General features: G+C 39.7%; 2 protein-coding genes across 4 annotated transcripts in view; both read right to left on the bottom strand.

Moving 5' to 3' along the window:
• The window catches only part of LOC131030393 (GPI ethanolamine phosphate transferase 1), a 246,115-nt gene that overhangs the window by 72,390 nt on the left and 153,205 nt on the right, over positions 1-20,520 (bottom strand). The gene's annotated exons all lie outside the window — the stretch shown is intronic.
• Positions 663-3,994, bottom strand: LOC131857133 (uncharacterized). Its single transcript, XM_059209258.1, has 2 exons — positions 3,694-3,994; positions 663-3,407 (listed from the first exon to the last, which is right to left on the bottom strand). The coding sequence occupies exon 2, from the start codon at positions 3,384-3,386 to the stop codon at positions 1,068-1,070; it is 2,319 nt and encodes a 772-aa protein (XP_059065241.1). The 5' UTR covers positions 3,387-3,407; positions 3,694-3,994; the 3' UTR covers positions 663-1,067.

Raw genomic sequence — 20,520 nt, 5'->3', positions numbered from 1 at the left:
GCAGCAAAAAGTGTATGAAAGGTGGTTTAATGGTAGTTAAATTTCAAAAGTCAGTTATGAACGCTGGAGGGAAGGTAAAATCTATATATACCTCTATTTCATCGACCAAAGGGTCAGTTGGATGATGTAATGAAGCACAATCAATAAATTTTGGAGTTTTACCCTGCATTTTCAAAGTTTTCAGGTGTAACCGTCTGTTCTTTTGCATTTTTCATTGAGGAAACGTGTTCATTTTCTTTCGAAACCTAATGAAAATGTTAGAAGGATGAATCCTCTGAATTCCCTTTTGGTCTCATTCATTTTCACTTTGTTTTGAGCAAGTTATTAAAGTTTTGGTCAAAACAATCACAAACCCTTGCTAGGGTAACCAGTGACATAAAATAATGTAATTTTTGGTCATCCCATCATCAAAAACCCATGCCATTGGATAGGATGACCCTTGTAAATGTATATTTTTGTTTTCCTTTTGATGCAGGGTTCCATGCACAAGTTGGCACATGCTAAGAGCAGTGTTCCACGGGCGTTCGGGACGGGGGGACGGGGGGGACGAGGGGGACGCGTCTCGGGGACGGGGGGACCAAGGGCCTAAATTTGGGGACGGCGGGGGGGACGGCGGGGGGACGGCGGCGGGGGGGGTGGCGGGGTGGTGGTGCTCATATATATACATATAGTACTTGAAAAACTAGTTTTGAAAAGATGTATAACAGTATAACAGTATAAGAATTAGATTTCAAATGAAACTATAGGAAATACCAAGATTACTTAGATTAGTGATACGTAACTAATTGCTAATTGCTAAAACTAAAAGTAAATAAAATTTGACAAATGAAATTGTCAAATTGGAGATTTCTCATTTCTATCATATGAATATCGAAAAAGGAAAACGAAAAATATGAATATCTGATGCCATTGCAAAGTCTATAATAATAAAGATGATTACATGATTCATCATTACAATGAGTAGCCAAATACAAATACGTGTAGCAATAGCATTACAAAAGAGACGAGTCAAATACAAAATGACAAAACTGAAAAGTGAAAACTCAAACTATAGCTAATGGAGGCCTCTAATCATCTGCAAACTCCTCCTCACTGGAACTGCTGGACTCCTGAGGATCAAGGTCCCTCAAGCTCACACCAACTAGCCCTGCATCTGAAGTGGTAGGATCATCCTCATCAATCTGTGAAGGCTCCTCTGGCTCTACATCCCATCGTGCCGCTGGACTCTCCTTGTACATAAGTGTCTTGCGGTCAATGAGACGCAAAGCACTATGTACAGCCACAAGCTTCTCTGCTCTCTTAGAGGTAAGTCTGTTCCTCTTAAGAGAGTGGATGAAGCTATATGTAGACCAGTTCCTCTCAGCAGCTGAAGAACTGGAAACCTGGGATAGCAGACGGATGGCTAGAGTGGTGGTCAAAGATTTCGGGCCATGACATTTCCACCACAAAAGTGGGTCCTCCTGTGCCATAATGTCTATATCCATCTTTGCTGCATCTGAATAACCTCTAAGAGTGGCAAATCTTCCCCACTCAGTGCGTATTGTGCCGGCATCTCTGGAATCAAACATCTTCTCTATGCACCTAAAGAAACCTGCCTTCACCTCATCATCCTCAATCGGTGTCGTTCTACCCGGTCTAGCCTTGTACCACTTAGGATTCAAGGCAAAGGCAGCCATATGCAAAGGAGTGTTCAACTTGTCCCATCTACTCTGAATGATAGGCCGGATTTGCTCATTGTAGAATGCTAGAGAGGGGTCCTTCACTCGCACAGCAGCCCTCATCTGGCCAAGCATAGAGTCAATGCACTCATACACCTCTCCAAGGTTAGGTGCATCCCCATCCCCATATCTGATCACCTGGAATACTGGAGAAATGATGGAGACAATGTATTTCGTATCAGTCCAAAACACATCACTCTTCACTATCTCCTTCACCCTTCTCCCCTGCTCTGTCTTGGCCTCAGCCCACCTATTCCACTCATTAGTCATAACCATGAGTTGCAATGCCTCTTGCAACTCAATCATTCTCTCCAAGAGAATGAAATAGGATGCATATCTAGTCTCAACTGGTTTCAAGAACTCCTTCTTCGCGAAGGTCCTGAATAGTGCATGTGAAATGTGGTGGTTGCAGATAAACATCTGCACATCTCTCGCATCGGTGACCACTCCTCTAATCCAGTCAATCTTCCCCATGTCCTTGAGTGCATTGTTCATGGCATGCACACAACATGGGGTCCACCAAATGTGTCTATAGGCTGCCTCAACGAGTCTCCCTGCTGCTCTACACACATATGCTGCATCTGTCACTACTTGGACCACATTTTGTGGCCCAACCTCCTCAATAGCCTCCCTGAGGACCTGAAACTGGAAATCAGCATCTTTACGATGCCCTGTACAATCAACTGCTCTAAGGAAGTATGGGCCCTCTGCACATGTGACCATGATGTTGATGAGTGGACGATGGCTAATGTTCGTCCACCCATCCATAACTATGCTGCACCCCAATGCCACCCAACATGCCTTCATCTTCTCCATCAAAATATTGATCTTGGAATAGCTTTTATCCAAGATCGAGGTCCTCATTTTCGTCTCCCCTGGTGGCACATAAGATGGTCCTCCCTTGGCCACCATATCTATCATCTTCCTATAATAAGGAGACCGTGAAACATGAAATGGAATGCCATTGGCAAAGAAGAAATTGCCAATGGATTCATCTATCTCATCTCTCAGCTGCACATTATACATATCAGCAATGGGGTTGCTCTGTGGTGTATGCAACTTACGTTTCCCAGTCCTGGCAACAGTAGAAGTGGAAGTAGATGGAGATCCAAACATCATTCCTCCCGCCTGCGAAGCATGATAAGTATGTGGCACTGGCACATTCCGGCTGTCGTGAAGTGATGCCCTAGCAGACAAAGTAGTAGGCATTGAAATATTTGTGTCATCTGGAACCCCCCAAAGCCTGTTAAACTCAATTCTGTACTGTATATTTTTGGGTTCCTCCAAAAACTTACAATGTTTCACGCCTTTTCCTCTCCAAAATAGAAAGTGTGCATTCACCCTGCTAATGCTACCGAACCATTCTCTGTCACAAATATTGCACTTCCACTTCCTTGTTCCCCCACTTGAATGTGATGCAGTGCCTTGTACTGATATTTGTGAAGCAAACTGTTTTAGAGGAGACTTAGGATCAAAATGACCCCTAGCATATGGTGCCAACAACTCTGAAGGGCAACCTGTACTAGCTGCTGCACTTGCCATAGAACTAGATTGGGCTCCAGGATCAGCCCCATGGTCACCCCCCTCATTTTCAGGTTCATATTCTGAATCATTCTCACTATGAGAATGGATTTCCATGTTATCTTGACTCGTGCCTTGGGAGCTCATTGTGAAATTTTCAAATTGACACTGCATTTCACAAAATAAAAATAAAAATAAAAATAAAATCAGCCTTGTTTAACAATATATTTTTAAATTTTTAAATTTTTTTTCCTATTCATCTCAAAATGAGATTTGATGTTGAATCTTGAGGGCAAAATGATGAATCATTTTGCCCTCAAGATTCAACATCAAACCTCATTTTGAGTCTTAAGATGAATAGGGAAAAAAAATTAAAAAAACCAAAAATGACATAGAACAATGAAAATCAGAAAGTAAAACAAAAAAAAAACAAGAAGAAGTTGAAAAACCCTACCTTGTGCTTGAAAAATCTCTCCAAAATGTAGAAGAATCTTCTTCTTCCTCTTCTTCTTGCTTCTTCTAGCTCCTATCACACTTGTAGTCACTTTTCTCACCCCTTCAATCAATCTTCTTCAAGCTGTTCCTCCTCTTCAAGCTGCTGGAAAAAAAATCAGTTTTGCATAATGAGAGTGAAATCCAAACTAAACATGTTTTTGTGTTGTTTTGGGGGGTGGGGTGGGGCCCACGTCCAATTAGGGTTACCCCTTAACCCCCCCCAAAAAGCACATGTCATAAAAATTAAAAAAAAAAATGAAAACTGCGCTTTTTATCCTGTGCGAACGCGGGAGACGCCTGGGCGTCCCCCCGTCCCTCGAGAGACGCCTAGGCGTCTCTCGAGGGACGGGGGGACGCCCAGGCGTCTCCCACGGAGACGCCCAGACGTCCCCCAGGAGACGCCCAGACGTCTCCGCGTCGGGGACGTCTCCCCATCCCGGCGGAGTTTGGGTGGCGGTGGCGGGACGGCGGGGGACGTCGCGTCCCCGTCCCCGCGTCCCCGAGACGTCTCTGACGGGGGGACGCGCCCAAAAATGGGGGGGACGCGTCCCCGTGGTTCACTGGCTAAGAGTGACACAAAATCTGATTTTTGTGTCTCAGACTGAAAATGGCAGCAAGTTGGTAGTGTGTGGGTTGATATAAGTGCAAAATTGGGCTCCTGGAGGTTGGTTGAAGGATTGGAGAGGTGTGAGGGGTTAGTGCAGACCCTAATCAAGTGTCGGTGGCCCTTGATTGGTCAAAATACTCACCATATATATGACTGTCCTAAAACTGGGTATGTTGCTGTCCCAATGAACTAATGGACTGAGATTTTGAGAATATGTTGCAATGGATAGGTTTGGTGAATGGATAACACTTGGGGAAGGTGTGTGGGAGTCCTCAGTGACCTTTGAAGGTGTTAGGAAGCCCTAGAGAGAGGAAATGGCTCAGATTATTATGACTGTCCTAATTGCTTGTGACTGTCACAATGAGACAGTGTTGCTACAGTAGCTTTTCTTTATGACCTTTGGGGTGGATGGGAGGGTGAAGAACAGTGGTTTTGTGATAACCCTCTACTGTATCACCTGAAGTAAATCTTATAAAATACCCAATAATGATAATAGCATGTATTACTGAATCCAGTAGAAATATATAGAATGAAGAGATCAATTATTAGAATAATGTAATATATTCAATAAAGTTAAATTAAGAAATAATTGATTAAATGATGTTAATATATATTTAATATATTAAATGATGCAGAAATGAATTATTAAATAAGGAAGTAATGCTAATTATTAAATTAACATATTAAATAAGCTAAGTTCATTTTATGATCTAAGTTTAAGTTTAAATGTTAATTATTAAAAAAGATCGAGGCATTAAGGGGGAAGAGTCATGCCACGGTTACCTCCCGTGGGAATTGGTGGGACAGGAGTCGCAGCCTGGGCTGCGACCACCGTCACACCCCTTCCCAAGGAAGGGACCCCGTGGTGGGACGCAACCCTTCCCCTCCACGGGTATTAAAGACAACCCGCAGCACAAGGGAGGGAGACGGAGAGAACGAAAAGTGGTGGAACTGCAGCTGCATCAGCAGAGGCGGTAGGGGAAGTAAGAGGATAACGTTGACGCCACAGGTACGTATATGTTTGTGGACGTGTGTGCCACACACACACATATATATACTTGTATTCTTTTGGTAGATTGGTCATACAGAGTATGTCTACAATCTATTTTACAGAATTATATTATTATTATAATGTTGTATGTTACAGGATTATATTATTATTATGTTGTATGTTACAGAATTATATTGTTATTATAATGTTGTCTCATACAGATATATAAATATGTGTACAAGTGTGTATCCACACACATATATACATAGGTGTATATATCTGCAATCTACTTGTTCATGTAGAATCGATAATAGGAATAAAGAAGTAGGTAGTGGCAGACATAAATTATAATTTAAATGATAATGAAAATATAAATTGTATGAAATGTTGGATATTAATGAATGACAATAATTTGGCTATGTGATGGAGGCTAATGGGAGAAATCCCCCTAGCCTAATTCAGGGATTATGATAATCCCTGGTAGGCAGTATATACTGAGTATTTATATACATATATGCTAGGGCTTGGGTGTCAAAGGTTCACCCAAGAAGAGACGGATCTGGCCAGTCCTCTCTGGTAGACTTGGATGATAAGATGTATCATCCAAGGCAAGGAATCGATCATATATGATGATCTTCCTTGGTAGGCTTGGATGTAAGATGTTACATCCAAGACAGGAACTAAATTATCCATCAATTTCCTGGTAAGGCTTGGAACCATGATGGGTTCCAAGAAGGTGGGCATTACAACCACCTAAGGACATGTCCCAGTACTGCAATCATATCCTTTTTATTAATAAGAATTGAGACTAGTTTAAATTAAGTAATTGAAGTTAATTGCAAATTAGATTAGTTATATATATATATTTGTTGCATTCTAACAATTTGTTTTGTAGGATAGTGATCTCTAACTAGTAGGGACATTACAGTGGTATCAGAGCATAATCTTTCCAACCTGTGGAAAGGAGTCTTAGTTTATGATCACATATCAGAGGAAGAAAGGCACGAAAGCAATGGTTGATCAATTAGCCAAACAACTTCAGACTTTCATGGAGCAAACCAATGAGAAATTCGAAAGAATGAGCCAATTAATCGTCCAAAATACCAACAGCAAAAATAGAGATATTCCAAACCCTAGAAGAGAGACACACTCTAATCATGCCGATAACGAATGATCTCCTCAAAGTTCTAGACAAACAATTCCCGAATTTCTTCCAAGAGAAAAACATATGGGTGATGAAGAGGAGCAAGCCACACTTGGGGTGGAAGAAATCGCCCAAATTTATGCTAGATTAGAGTCGGAAGTTCAGAGGGTGGTTTTCTTCAGGGACTTCTGTGAGTCCAAGACTAATGAAGGTAGAATGAGGAAACCTATGGGTAAAGACCTCAAAGCTAAAATTAACAAAATGTCCTTACCATGCTTTGATGGGTCAGGGAAGGATGTCTCCCAAGCTTGGGTCCAGAAACTAGATACATACGTTTCATACAGCCCCATGACCAAAGGAGATGCCATAAAGTTTACCATACTCCATTTAACCGGAGCAGCCCACAATTGGTGGCATAATGGTCTCATTACCCTAGGCAACAAAAATATCTCCACCTATAGTGAGTTTAATCAAAAACTCATCAGCCGGTTTGATCATAAGGACTCAGAATGGTACTTCCAAGAGTTAACCCACCTTAAGCAATCAGGAACCATTGAAGACTATATCGACCAATTCCAAAACCTATCAGTAATGGTCCCCGACCTATCCCAGAGAAGGCTTACTTACATGTTTTTAGAAGGCTTGAAAGACTATTAAAAAATTTGTTAAACCCTTGGAACCACAGAATTTAGTAGAGGCCATTAAGAAAACTAGGATGGTCGAATATAATGCCCCCAAGAACATCTCAGCCAAAACACCGCATAGGAACGAGGGACCCCAGAGGGACCACCGGGAGAGGCCCTGCCGCTTTTGCAAAAAACCTTGGAGTGTGAATCACCGATGTAAGGAGAGAGAGGAACTCATGGAGAAGGGGTTATGTTTCAAATGCAAGGCCCCATGGGGGAAGGGCCATGAATGTAAAAGAGGACAGTTCAATAACATAGAAGAAATACGGGATGAGGAAAGACCCTATAAAAGGGCCAGGTTTGAAGGCAACGAGCCAAGTACCTTGGCAGTCATCACTCAAGGAAGTGAGAATAGATGCTTTAAACTCAAAGGGATAATCAAAGGACAGAAGGTAATCGCCTTGGTAGACACAGGAGCATCACATGATTACATTAGCAAACACTTAGCGGCAAAGAGAAGGTTAAAAACTCAAGAGTTTGGAGGGTTTGAAGTGATCATGGGCAACAGAGTCAGAGACAAGTGCACTAAAATTATACCTCAATTAGAAGTCACCTTGGGGGGACATACAATTAAGAGGAACTTCTTTGTGGTGAACTTAGAGAACGACATCATCTTGGGGATGCCACGGATAAACTCATTGGGCCGGTTCACCATGGACAGTCCGAATCGGGAGATATGCTTCCAACATGAAGGGAGAGAAATAACCTTAAAAGGAATCCCTGATGGCTCTCCAAAGATAGTATCATGTAATAAATGGAGAAAATCCTTAGGCATGATCAAGGAGAGTGGGTCGCCCAATGTATGGTCTTGAATAAATCTCCAACCGAAGGTCAAACCGTTCATAGTGATATACAACCCATCCTTAGGAGACACAAAAAAGTCTTCGAAGACATTCCCCCGGGCTTACCCCCAAAAAAGGGATTTGAACACTCCATCGAATTAGAAGGAGCAAAACTCGTCATTACAACTCCTTACCACCACCCCCACAAATTCAAAGAGGAGATTGAAAAAACCATAAAAGAGCTATTAGAAATGGGACATATCCAACCAAGCAGCAGCCCCTTTGCTTCATCAGTGGTATTGGTCAAGAAGAAAGATGGGACGATGAGAATGTGCATAGATTACAGGACCCTGAATAAAAAGACTATAAAAAACAGATACCCTATTCCGAGAATTGACAAATTAATGGATGAACTACACCGAGCAAGATATTTCTCTAAAATTGATCTAAGATCAGGATACCACCAGATTAGGATGAGGGAAGAGGATATTCCCAAAACAGCATTCAGATGTCACTATGGGCATTTCGAGTTTTTGGTCCTACCATTTGGTCTCACTAACGCCCCGGCCACCTTCCAGTCATGCATGAATCATACGTTCAGGCAACAATTGAGGAAATTTCTTCTAATATTCTTTGATGATATACTTATTTACAGCAAGACATGGGAAGAACATCTTCGGCACATTGAGGAGGTATTAAATATTCTTGAGTCTGAATCATTATATGCCAAAGTCTCCAAGTGCGAATTTGGGATGAAAGAAATCATCTACCTAGGACACAAAATTAGTGAGGCCGGAGTGAGCGTTGATGAAGAAAAAATCAAGGCCATCAAGGAATGGCCCACCCCTAGAACCTTAACACAATTAAGGGGATTTGTGGGACTATGCAGCTACTATAGACATTTTGTAAAAGGGTTCTCCAAGATTGCAGCACCCCTTACTTATCTAACTAAGAAAGGGTCTTTCACATGGAATGACCAAACCCAATAGGCTTTTGAACAACTTAAAATGACCATGAGCTCATGTCCAGTATTGGCCATTCCCGACTTCTCTATACCTTTTGAACTACAATGTGATGCATCCGGGGAGGGAATTGGGGCAATCCTCATACAAAAGAAACACCCCCTAGCCTTTGAGAGCCATAAACTTACCGAAGCAGAAAGACACTACTCTATTTATGACAAAGAAATGCTAACCATAATGCATGCTTTGGCCAAATTTCGCCAATACCTTGTCTGTGGGAAGTTTAGGGTGAAAACCGATCATAACAACCTATGCTTTTTGAGCCAAAAGGATCTTAATGATAGGCAACAAAAATGGGTGAGCAAAATACAAGCCTACGACTTTGATATAGAATATGTAAAACAATAAAAGGGGTGAATAACGGGGCAGCAGATGCACTATCCCGAAGAGCCCACCTCAATACCCTTACCAACATATCAAAGGACTGGAAGGAGGAAATCCTTAATGAATATGACCAAGATCCACAAGCAAAGGAAATTTTGAAGGGAAACCCTCCCAATGAAGATTTTAAAGTTAGGGGAGATCTCATCTTGTACAAGGGAAGGGTATACTTGACCCCTCAAACCAGATTCAAAAGAAAAATCCTAAAAGAATTCCATGATAACCCCCTGGCAGGACATCGAGGATACTATAAAACTTATAAACACATTAGGGAAAAGTATGCATGGAAAGACCAAAAAAGAGATGTCCAAAAATATGTACAAGAGTGCCTAACTTGCCAACGCAATAAAACCAAACTCATCCACCCAGCTGGTTTGCTTCAACCATTACCTATTCCCAATCAAAAGTGGGAGAGCATTTCTAAGGATTTCATAACAAGGTTACCAAGGGCACAAGGAAAGGATAGTATTTTTGTGGTGGTAGACAGACTTACGAAGTATGCCCATTTCCTTGCAGTATCCACAGAATACAAAGCCTATCAAATAGCCGATCTATTCTTCAGGGAAATTTTCAGACTCCACGGACTCCCTCAGAATATTGTCAGTGACAGAGATAGCAAGTTTATTAGCCAACTCTGGCAAGAACTCTTCAGAATGGAAGGAGCAGTCTTGACCCCTAGTACCAGTTACCATCCTCAAACTAATGGGCAAACTGAAATAGTGAACAAATGGATAGAGGGCTACCTAAGGAATTATGTTACAGGGCAACAGACTGCTTGGGTTAAGTGGCTACACCTAGGAGAACATTGTTACAACACGACACGCCACATGTCAATAGGGATGAGTCCCTTCCAAGCCTTGTACGGTTATGAGGCCACAACTTTTGGGGAATTAATAACCCAAGAAAGCAAAGTACCAAGAGCCCAAGATTTTGTTCAACAAAGTAGGGGCATCATAAAGACCTTGAAAGAGAATTTACAACAAGCCCAAAATCAACAAAAGATCTATGCAGACAGAAAGCGTACGGAAAGGACGTTCGAGGCCGGAGATCTAGTGTTTTTAAGGCTACAACCATATAAACAATCTTCCCTCAAGAAGAATGGGGCTGAAAAATTGAAACCCCGGTTTTATGGACCCTACAAGGTAATTCGAAGGATTGGGGAAGTAGCTTATGAAATAGAACTCCCCAAAGACAGTAAAATACATAATGTGTTCCACGTCTCCCGACTTAAGAAGGTTCTCGGACAACACTTGGCTCCATGCAGTGAACTACCTCCCCTAGATGATGAAGGGAAACTCACCTTGTACCCTGAGATCATTCTGGATACGCGAAAAAGGGAGCTTAGGAACCGAACCATTACCGAATACCTGATTAAATGGAGGAATCTCCTAAATGAGGATGCTACTTGGGAAAAAGAGGAAGATCTAAAAATGCTTGAGGACAAGCAAATTTGAGACGGAGGGACTGTGATAACCCTCTACTGTATCACCTGATGTAAATCTTATAAAATACCCAATAATGATTATAGCATGTATTACTGAATCCAGTAGAAGTATAGAGAATGAAGAGATCAATTATTAGAATAATGTAATATATTCAATAAAGTTAAATTAAGAAATAATTGATTAAATGATGTTAATATATATTTAATATATTCAATGATGCAGAAATGAATTATTAAATAAGGAAGTAATGCTAATTATTAAATTAAGATATTAAATAAGCTAAGTTCATTTTATGATCTAAGTTAAAGTTTAAATGTTAATTATTAAAAAAGATCGAGCCATCAAGGGGGAAGAGTCACACCACGGTTACCCCCCGCAGGAAGTGGTGGGACGGGAGTCGCAACCTGGGCTGCGACCACCGTCACACCCCTTCCCCCTTCCCAAGGAAGGGACCCCGTGGTGGAACGCAACCCTTCCCCTCCACGGGTATTAAAGACAACCTGTAGCACAAGGGAGGGAGACGAAGAGAGCGAAAAGTGGTGGAACTGTAGCTGCGTCAACAGAGGCGGTAGGGGAAGTAAGAGGATAACGTTGACGCCACAAGTACGTATATGTGTGTGGACGTGTGTGCCACACACACACATATATATACTTGTATTCTTTACGTAGATCGGTCATACAAAGTATGTCTCCAATCTATTTTAAAAAATTATATTATTACTATAATGTTCTATGTTACAGGATTATATTATTATTATGTTGTATGTTACAGAATTATATTGTTATTATAATGTTGTCTCATACAGATATATAAATCTGTGTACAGATGTGTATCCACACACATATATATATAGGTGTATATATCTGCAATCTACTTGTTCATGTAGAATCGATAATAGGAATAAAGTAGGTAGTGGCAGACATAAATTATAATTTAAATGATAATGAAAATATAAATTGTATGAAATGTTGGATATTAATGAATGACAATAATTTGGCTATGTGATGGAGGCTAATGGGAGAAATCCCCTTAGCATAATTCGGGGATTATGATAATCCCTAGTAGGCAGTATATACTGAGTATTTATATACATATATGCTAGGGCTTGGGTGTCAAAGGTTCACCCAAGAAGAGACGGATCTGACCGGTCCTCTCTGGTAGACTTGGATGATAAGATGTATCATCCAAGGCAAGGAATCGATCATATATGATGATCTTCCTTGGTAGGCTTGGATGTAAGATGTTACATCCAAGACAGGAACTAAATTATCCATCAATTTCCTGGTAAGGCTTGGAACCATGATGGGTTCCAAGAAGGTGGGCATTACAACCGCCTAAGGACATGTCCCAGTACTGCAATCGTATCCTTTTTATTAATAAGAATTGAGACTAGTTTTAATTAAGTAATTGAAGTTAATTGCAAATTAGATTAGTTATATATATATTTGTTGCATTCTAACAGTTTGTTTTGCAGGACAGTGATCTCTAACTAGTAGGGACATTACAGGTTTGTCCATGAAGAGGAATCTCCATAGAGTTGTATTTAAGTCCCTTGGGTTGGTGCATACCACTTGGCATTGTGAGTTGTGCTTATGGACTAGTTGGAGCCCTAGTTGAAGATAGGCTTGTGTGAGTAGGTGTTTGAGGGTTTGGTGTGGTCTAGTTGTGGGAGAGTTCCAAACTAACCTTGAGCAAGTTAAATGAACCTATTCTAATGTATTCCAATGGTTCTACAAGAGTTGAGAGGCATGAGTTCACTTTTGGGGTGTTGAAGCCATATGAGCACCTAGTAACCTTGTGAGGCTCCTGTAGCTTTGTGAAGAGTAATCACCTATTTGAATAGGCAAGTTGGGTGAAAGATCTTCCCTAGGTTGTGTGTGTTGGATGCTCTGCATCACTAACAAAGTTTCGTGCCCTAGAATAACCTACAAACTATTTCCCCCAATAAAATTCGTTCAACAACCAATGTAATAGACTCCCCTGTGTGCTACGATTTCCTTTATCAAACTCTTGTTGGTATTTCGTCAAATATTAGGCAATCTATCATCAAAGATCTGATTTTTTGTGTTTGTTGTAATTATGTTGAACCTGGTGCGTTTTATACTTGGAGTTTTGACCATGAGAAATTACCAACATTCATGAACAATACTCAAACATTCATTTCACTTCGCATTTGCTTCAAACTCAAAAATTACATTGTTGAAACGATACTAAAGCTTTCCAGATTTGCACATTGAATATTCATGTTTATTACAGTACTCGATGATATGTATCTATATTTTCAAGAAGTGCAGAGAATGAATCTAAGAGAACCTGGAATATTTCCTGCGACTTTGTAAAATGTGCAATAACAATGCTGCAACTGTCAACTCTAGCATATAGTGCGAATTTCAAACAGCAGCGCTCCTATCACCATGAACCACCCTCAAGACTCACGTCCCTGCCAACTAGATAATGGCAAACTAATTTCCAGCTAAGCGGCTTTCCTTTCCTTATAATTCTGCTGCACTCCTACTCAACTCCGTGAGACTCCAACAAGCACTTATTGCATTGTGTGGCATTCCAACTGCTGTTCATGTTAGTAAATAGCTGCTTAGAATTCCCGTGCATTTGTGAATTCCAACCACTAATTTCTGCGTTCTTCTCTTCAGCTGAGCATATCAAATCTAGCTGAATTAACAGTGCCCTTCTAAACTCTTTAAATAAACTCTATTCAGCTAACCCAACCCTGTGATTACCTCCAGCTGTGCATTCAACCCTGTGTAGAATAAGAACCTGGTTAATGTGCAGAAGTTCTGAAATTACAAGTAACTGTTGTGACTGTGAAGTCGCTATGGAATTTGCCCAGCAATGCCCACACTCTAGGACCAACCCAGTTCATGGTCACAGGCTGAAATCAGACTTAGCAAACTTACATTCAACTGGCCCAACGTCCTGTAGCTGCTGTCACTAAGTGCGGCACCCCTCCTACAGAAAACTCCAAACCTGTATGGTGACTTGTGCTGCCCCTAAACCTATACGGCCACCCTGCAAATTAACTTTAGTCCTGCACATTGCTGTTGTAGCCCTGGCTGTACTGTACGGCACTTCTGTACCCTTTCCTGAATGTGTACAGCATACCAATGAATGCCACAAACCAGTTCGACCTCCCTCCAAAGTTTTCAAAACTGTACGGCTATCATAAGCTTCTAAGAAACTTCAAAATGAGAAATTCATAGCTGAGAGCAAATTCATATTTTACCTTTTCCTCCATTAAATTCCCAGGCTGTATCTTTCAACAGTGCAGGGATTGTTGGCTAAGAGGGATTTCGTCCTCAATGCCCAAAATCTCCAGAATTAACTTCCAGAAATCACCAATGACAAGATACACCATTTCCAAGATGTCCCAATCTGCATTTAATGCTTTCATTTATAACTCTCATTGGGCTCATTTCCCAAGACACCATAAATGTGGGATAAATAACTTCTTTTTTAAAATATCAATTCTCTCTTAACTGAATAAAGTGCACCTTTTAAAAATAAAGTGACTTTATAAATTAAAGTACTTTAATTTAATAGTCACTTTATTAATTTAAAGTTAAACTCCCTTTTTCCTTTGCAAAATGACCCTTTCAATAATATAATAATATTTTGACACTTAAGGCCACTATTTTATGCACCCAAGATTTAAAACTTTTCGCCCCGGTTCCAATGAGCTATAGCACTAAGGTTGGAATTAAATATTTCAATTAAATTTAAGCAACCTTAGTAAAATAATTAAAATAACTCATTAATGCACCAAATTTGCGAAAACTTGTCAGAACACATCGGAATCAAGTTTCGGTGGCACTGGAGTGATCCTAATGACGAATAATAGCAAAAGAGGCTGATCGAACGACTTGCTAAAAATAAACGGCTTCTCCAAGATTCTTGGAGACCAATCCAGAGGCCAGAAATCACTTCGAAAAGTGGCGTATAACTCCACTAAACCAACTGAACTCATCGGAAACATCAGATTATTCATCTGAACAAGATGACACGAACCCAGAGTGTCAGCTACTCAAGCTTGCTAGAGGACCTGAAAATTTGGGGATATTACAACCAACCCTTTGTATGAAGTATGAACAGCCAACTGTTATATATAGATCTCTAGTTGTGATGCCCAATCTGCAAAAAAAGAGCCTTTAGATGATAAAATTGTGATTGTGTGAAGAAACCCACCACTCTCAAGTTGCAACCATCATTTTTGTAACATTCGCATTCCAAAATGCATGAAAATCATTAACAAAATGTCAAAATCCACGTAGAAGGCACAAGATAAAGCACAACAAACTTGCAAATCCTCTTTTCATTTATGGCACCTCTAGATCTGCCATGTTAGGGCCTAGCTGAGCCTAAAATCTGCTGCAAAAGTGTTGCTAGGGGATGTCATGAAGACATCAAGTTGATAAAACCCTAATCACAATATTAAATGCACTATGCATTATCACTACATATAAGTCTTTTTTAATCGACATCAAGGTGATAAAGCAATGAATTCTATACGTCACTCAATCAAATCTGACAACCATTAAGCTACCTCTAATTGATTTCACGTTTTAATTCATTTTTTGCCTTTATTGCTGCAAGTTGCATGTAATGTCCCCTAATAAATTCTAGTTTAAGTTCAACTAGAATATTATATTAATTATTTTATATTAATTATCCATTTCATTAATATAAATTAATTAATAGGGGTTAACCCCGCAGTGCAACAGCAAGTTGCACCCCACTGCTGATAGTGGGTCATAGGTTCGAATCTCTGCCCGAGCGATGCCCCCATGCTGGTTCCCCCCTGTTCGTGCCTTGGTGCGTGCTTGGATCGCCATTCTGCCTCCTCCCCCTGCGATCGATGCTTCCCCTGCGTTGGCGTTAATGCCCCTGTATGCTCGTCGGTGCCTTCGGCGATGTCTTCCAAGCTGTCCAAGACCCTGTGACTGTTGGTGCGGTACGATTCTTCCTCGGTGCAGCTGCTGTGCGAACCTACTGCCAAATGGAGTGATAAGGTGTTCTAGTGGAGGGATAAGTAGTTGATATGGAGCGATAAGGTGGAGTGTGGAGAGATAAGGAGAGGGAGATATAAGGCATATGGAGAGATAAGGAGAAGGGAGATATAAGGAGTATTGTGGAGAGATAAGGAGACGGGAGTTATAAGGAGTAATATGGATCTGATGGATTGTTAAGCTGCATGAGACTTACATTGGATGCGTTAATGCCTCAACTTGTTCACCTCGGGGATGGGGTCCCCCTTTGTGACCCCACCGGTTCATAGCTCCAGTCAAAAGCGTCTATATTGGAGGGGCGAGACCCCGTATTGTCTTAAGTTAGTGGTACTTAGTGGTACACTGCAGAGCAGCTGAAATTGTAATACCTGTTACCGATCAAAAAAAAATATAAATTAAGTAATAATTAAATAAGTTATTCTCAGGTTAATTATTTTATATTAGTATTTCTTCACTAATATAAAATAATTAATAAGCCAATAAACTATTGTTTATTTTGAAATGGAATAAGTTATTGGGTTGGTTTCCAAACAGTTCTTCACGAAACGGATTCCTTTCTAAATTCACTTTAAATGGAGGCGCTGTTGGCAATGAAGTATATCGGGAATTTTTACAAAAGTTACAAATGAATTTGATAATTTCTCTGCGTGAGAAATTGAATGCTTAGCTATCCAACTTTTCGTCAGACATTAGCTTCTGGCCTATTGGTCTACACAATGAAGGAACCGGCACATTGAAGCCACTTCCAAAAAACGTTATTATCTCCTTCGAGTGTGGTGTTGTGACTTTGTTTGCTACGGATTCGAAAATATATCACAGCAGAATCTAGTCCAATGACAGCATTGATAGGATGACGGGTTGAATGATTGTTATTGCACTTCCGTCAGAAGCAAGAAAGTGTGCGTATTTTCCACACGGGTTCAACTGTGTAGCGGAGTAACGTGACAAATATTTGGTGTGGAAAGCAAACATATCGTGGCGGCATTTCCAGACGTAGTGGTATTTACATATAAATTCCTTCAGAGTTTCGTCGTGGGATATGGTATTGAACTTCGCATTGTATATTTGGTTTTGTATGTGAATCATTTCTGTTCGGAATCGCATCTTATAACTAAAACCTCCAGCAATCACTGGCCATGGAATTCCTATGCTATACCAATCAGTATATCCATGAATGTTCCAGTAGTAGATTTGCCACCGAAATATATTTAATAAGTATGACTTCGTTCTATCTAGCGAAATTGATATATATTAATCAAGTTGGTTGGGCATCTTCAAATCTTCTTCATCAATAAACAGGAAATTATGTGGTTTCTCTAGGTGCACCAGTTAGAACCTTAACTGTTGATGATAGAATAATTTTATATTTGCCAGCTTTTTTTGCAGAGTGTTAGTAATAAGTTTTGGTTAGCGAATGGGTATTTCTCTGTAATTTCAATTCAGATATTGTACTGCTGTGTTCATAACAGAATTATAAAGGTTCCTAAATGAACAGAAATTGTGTTTATTCAATAGATGAGTTTTTGATATGTTCTGGAATTTTCATTCATTTGCAAACAACTCTTAGTTGAGGAATTTTACAGTGGTATAGGAGCTTTTGAATCCTGCCAGCCTGTAGGGTGTTTTTGAGTTGAAAATTCATGAAAAATCTATGCACAGCTGAGTATGCACCAGGGAAATTATAATTTTCGGAATACTAGAGCCCGACAAAACAGATATCAAAACTCTCCTTTAGCACAAAGTAGTTCCTCTATTCAGTTTGAAATTGAGGACAGCCATACTGAAACTGACGAAGAGATTATTTTTGAAACAAACAATATGGGGGAACCTGAAAACAATAGGGATCTCATAGAAGCTTTAATCAGAAGTCAACAAGATATGCAGGACAATGTCAACAAAATGACTAATTTAATGACCCAATTTATGGCACAAAGTATTAATCAGCATCAAGATAATGGTGGAAATAATCAACATCAAAATGCTGGGGTAAATAATGGGGGTAGAGATGAGCATTCTGTTGATAATAATCAGCCGGAAAGAACAGGAACAGCCAGACCCTTTATGCCAACCTTCACTGCTAGGAATGTGCAACCAAAAAATGAACCGACAATTAGAGAATTACAGGATGAGATACACCATGATTTGTTATTATCAGGGGATGATTTTAGATCAACAATGACATTTAGAGAATACTTGGATATCAGAATGAAACATAGGCCAAGAGGACAGCGAGGGAACAATAGTGAATTGCAAAGAAAAATTGGTAAAATGTCCATTCCTTATTTTGATGGGTCAGGTAAAACAACCGCTCAAGCTTGGGTGCAAAAATTAGACACATACTTCCAATTAAATCCTATGTTGGAAGATGAGGCAATTAAATATTTTGCACTACATCTTGAAGGTGTAGCACATATCCCCTGAGCTTTCACATCCCCTCTGGCAATGAACAACATCAAACCAAAGAAAGATCATCCATCCAGTGTCATAAAATATGCAACGACTCCATTCATAGTTTTGTTCGAACACCATCCTCTTACTGATGAAAAACTGTTCTCAGAAAGATGAAGAAACTTGTATTTGTTTCTACCCATTTTATCATCTGCCTAGTGAATTTATAACCATAAATTCCTTTCAATGTGGCGGTATTAATCCATGTGAAGAATCATCAATTTGATATCTTCTGCTCAGCTTGTCAGCTACGGATTCTAGCAACCATGCCTATAACTCAAGTCACCACCATTTTCTAGGTCATTACTTTGGGTCATAATCTGATTGATACTTATGTTGAGTTTACTGAGAAACTTATAGATAGATTTGATTCTAAAGATCCTGAATTTCATCTTAAAGATTTGACTCAGCTTAAGCAAACTGGAATTGTTGAGCAATACATCTCTGAATTTGAAAAGTTGGCAGTTTTAGTTACTGAGATTTCAGAGAGACACAAAATTGTGATATTCATAGATGGATTGTCTAATTCACTCAAACGTTGGGTTAAGTCCTTGAACCCTCCTACTTTACAAACAGCTATTAAAAGAGCAAGAGAATTGGAACCATCTTCAAAAGGGAAAACTTTTAATAAAGGACCACCACCTAAACCCGAAAAAGACAAACAACCTTTCAATAAAGATAATTTCCCTAAAAACAAGTTAGATAAAGAAGAGAGGGAAGAACTCAGAAGGAAAAAACTATGTTTCAGCTGTAGAGAATCATGGCAGCCGGGACATAAATGTTTGGGAAAGGGAAAAATTCATTATATTGAGGTTATGTCAAATAGTGACAATGAAGAGAATGTTGAACCTAACATAAAACCTGCACCACAGAACACAGAATCAGAGACAGGTACTAAACATGGAGAAGGGGTAATAGCATCTATGACAGGAACACCACATTATAACATTTTTAGAGTTAGAGGAGTTTTGAATGGGTAGCGTATGGTTGTTATGCTTGATAATGGTTCTACTCATAATTTTATAGATGCAACTTTTGTGGAAAAACGTGGATTGCAAATTGAAAAACGTGAAGGTTTTGATGTTAGAGTAGCAGGTGGAACTAATTTGTCCAGTACTCATAAAGTTCCTAAATTGAGTATTACTCTTGGCAATTATACTGTTACTGATGATTTTTATGTGATTGATTCGGCTGATACTAATGTTGTTTTGGGCATTCAATGGATGGAAACATTAGATGAGTACACTCAGAGTTTTAAAAGATTGGAATTTTCTTTTAAGATTGATGATAAGAAAGTAGTGCTTCGTGGTATGTCTAACGGTGGTCCCAAGATCGTTAGTGCTAAAAGAATGGAGGCTATTTTCAGACATGGAGATGTGGCATGGTCGGCACAATGTTTAATCTCTAACAAGGTATCAGGATATGAATCTAAACATTATCAGGATGATTTGTTCAAAGTATTAGATTCACATAATCTGGTTTTCAGTGATATACCTCCAGGAGTCCCACCTGACAGAGGATTTGAACATACCATTGAATTAGAAGAAGGTGCCAAACCAATTATCACAACTCCTTACAGACATCCTAAAACATTCAGGGATGAAATAGAAAAGGCAATTAAGGAATTGTTGGATATGGGGCATATCAGGCCTAGTTCTAGTCCTTTTGCATCATCAGTAGTAGTGGTCAAAAAGAAGGATGGAACTCTTCACATGTGTATTGATTACCGTTCTATTAACAAGAAGACAATCAAAAACAGGTATCCAATTCCTCAAATTGATGAGTTGTTAGATGAATTACATGGTGCTGTTTATTTTTCTAGAATTGATTTGAGGTCAGGATATCATCAAATTAAGTTAAGAGATCAAGCTATTCATAAAACTGTTTTTTGTTGTCATTATGGTCATTATGAATTCTTGGTTATGCCGTTTGGTTTAACAAATGCTCCGGCAACATTTCAGTCTTGTATGAATTATATCTTTAACAAACAGTTGAGGAATTTTTTGATAGTTTTCTTTGATGATATATTGATTTACAGCAAAACTTGGGAAGATCACTTGAAACATATTGATATAGTTCTTGGTATTATGGAATCTCAATCACTTTATGCAAAGGCTTCTAAATGTGAATTTGGAATGATAGAAATTTTGTATTTAGGGCATATGATTAGTGCTACAGGTCTACAGGTTCATTAGGAAAAGATAAGAGCCATTTTGGATTGGCCACCGCCACGAAATCTTACAGATTTACGAGGATTC

Source organism: Cryptomeria japonica, chromosome 7 (genome assembly GCF_030272615.1).
Source record: "Cryptomeria japonica chromosome 7, Sugi_1.0, whole genome shotgun sequence".
Classification (NCBI taxonomy): Eukaryota; Viridiplantae; Streptophyta; class Pinopsida; order Cupressales; family Cupressaceae; genus Cryptomeria; species Cryptomeria japonica.
Note: the sequence above shows the minus strand (reverse complement) of the source record. Positions and strands in the feature narration are given on the sequence as shown.

What these genes read in the sequence shown, in the direction of transcription:
- LOC131857133 (XM_059209258.1), bottom strand. Translation starts at nt 3,386, where the DNA reads ATGAGCTCCCAAGGCACGAGTCAAGATAACATGGAAATCCATTCTCAT.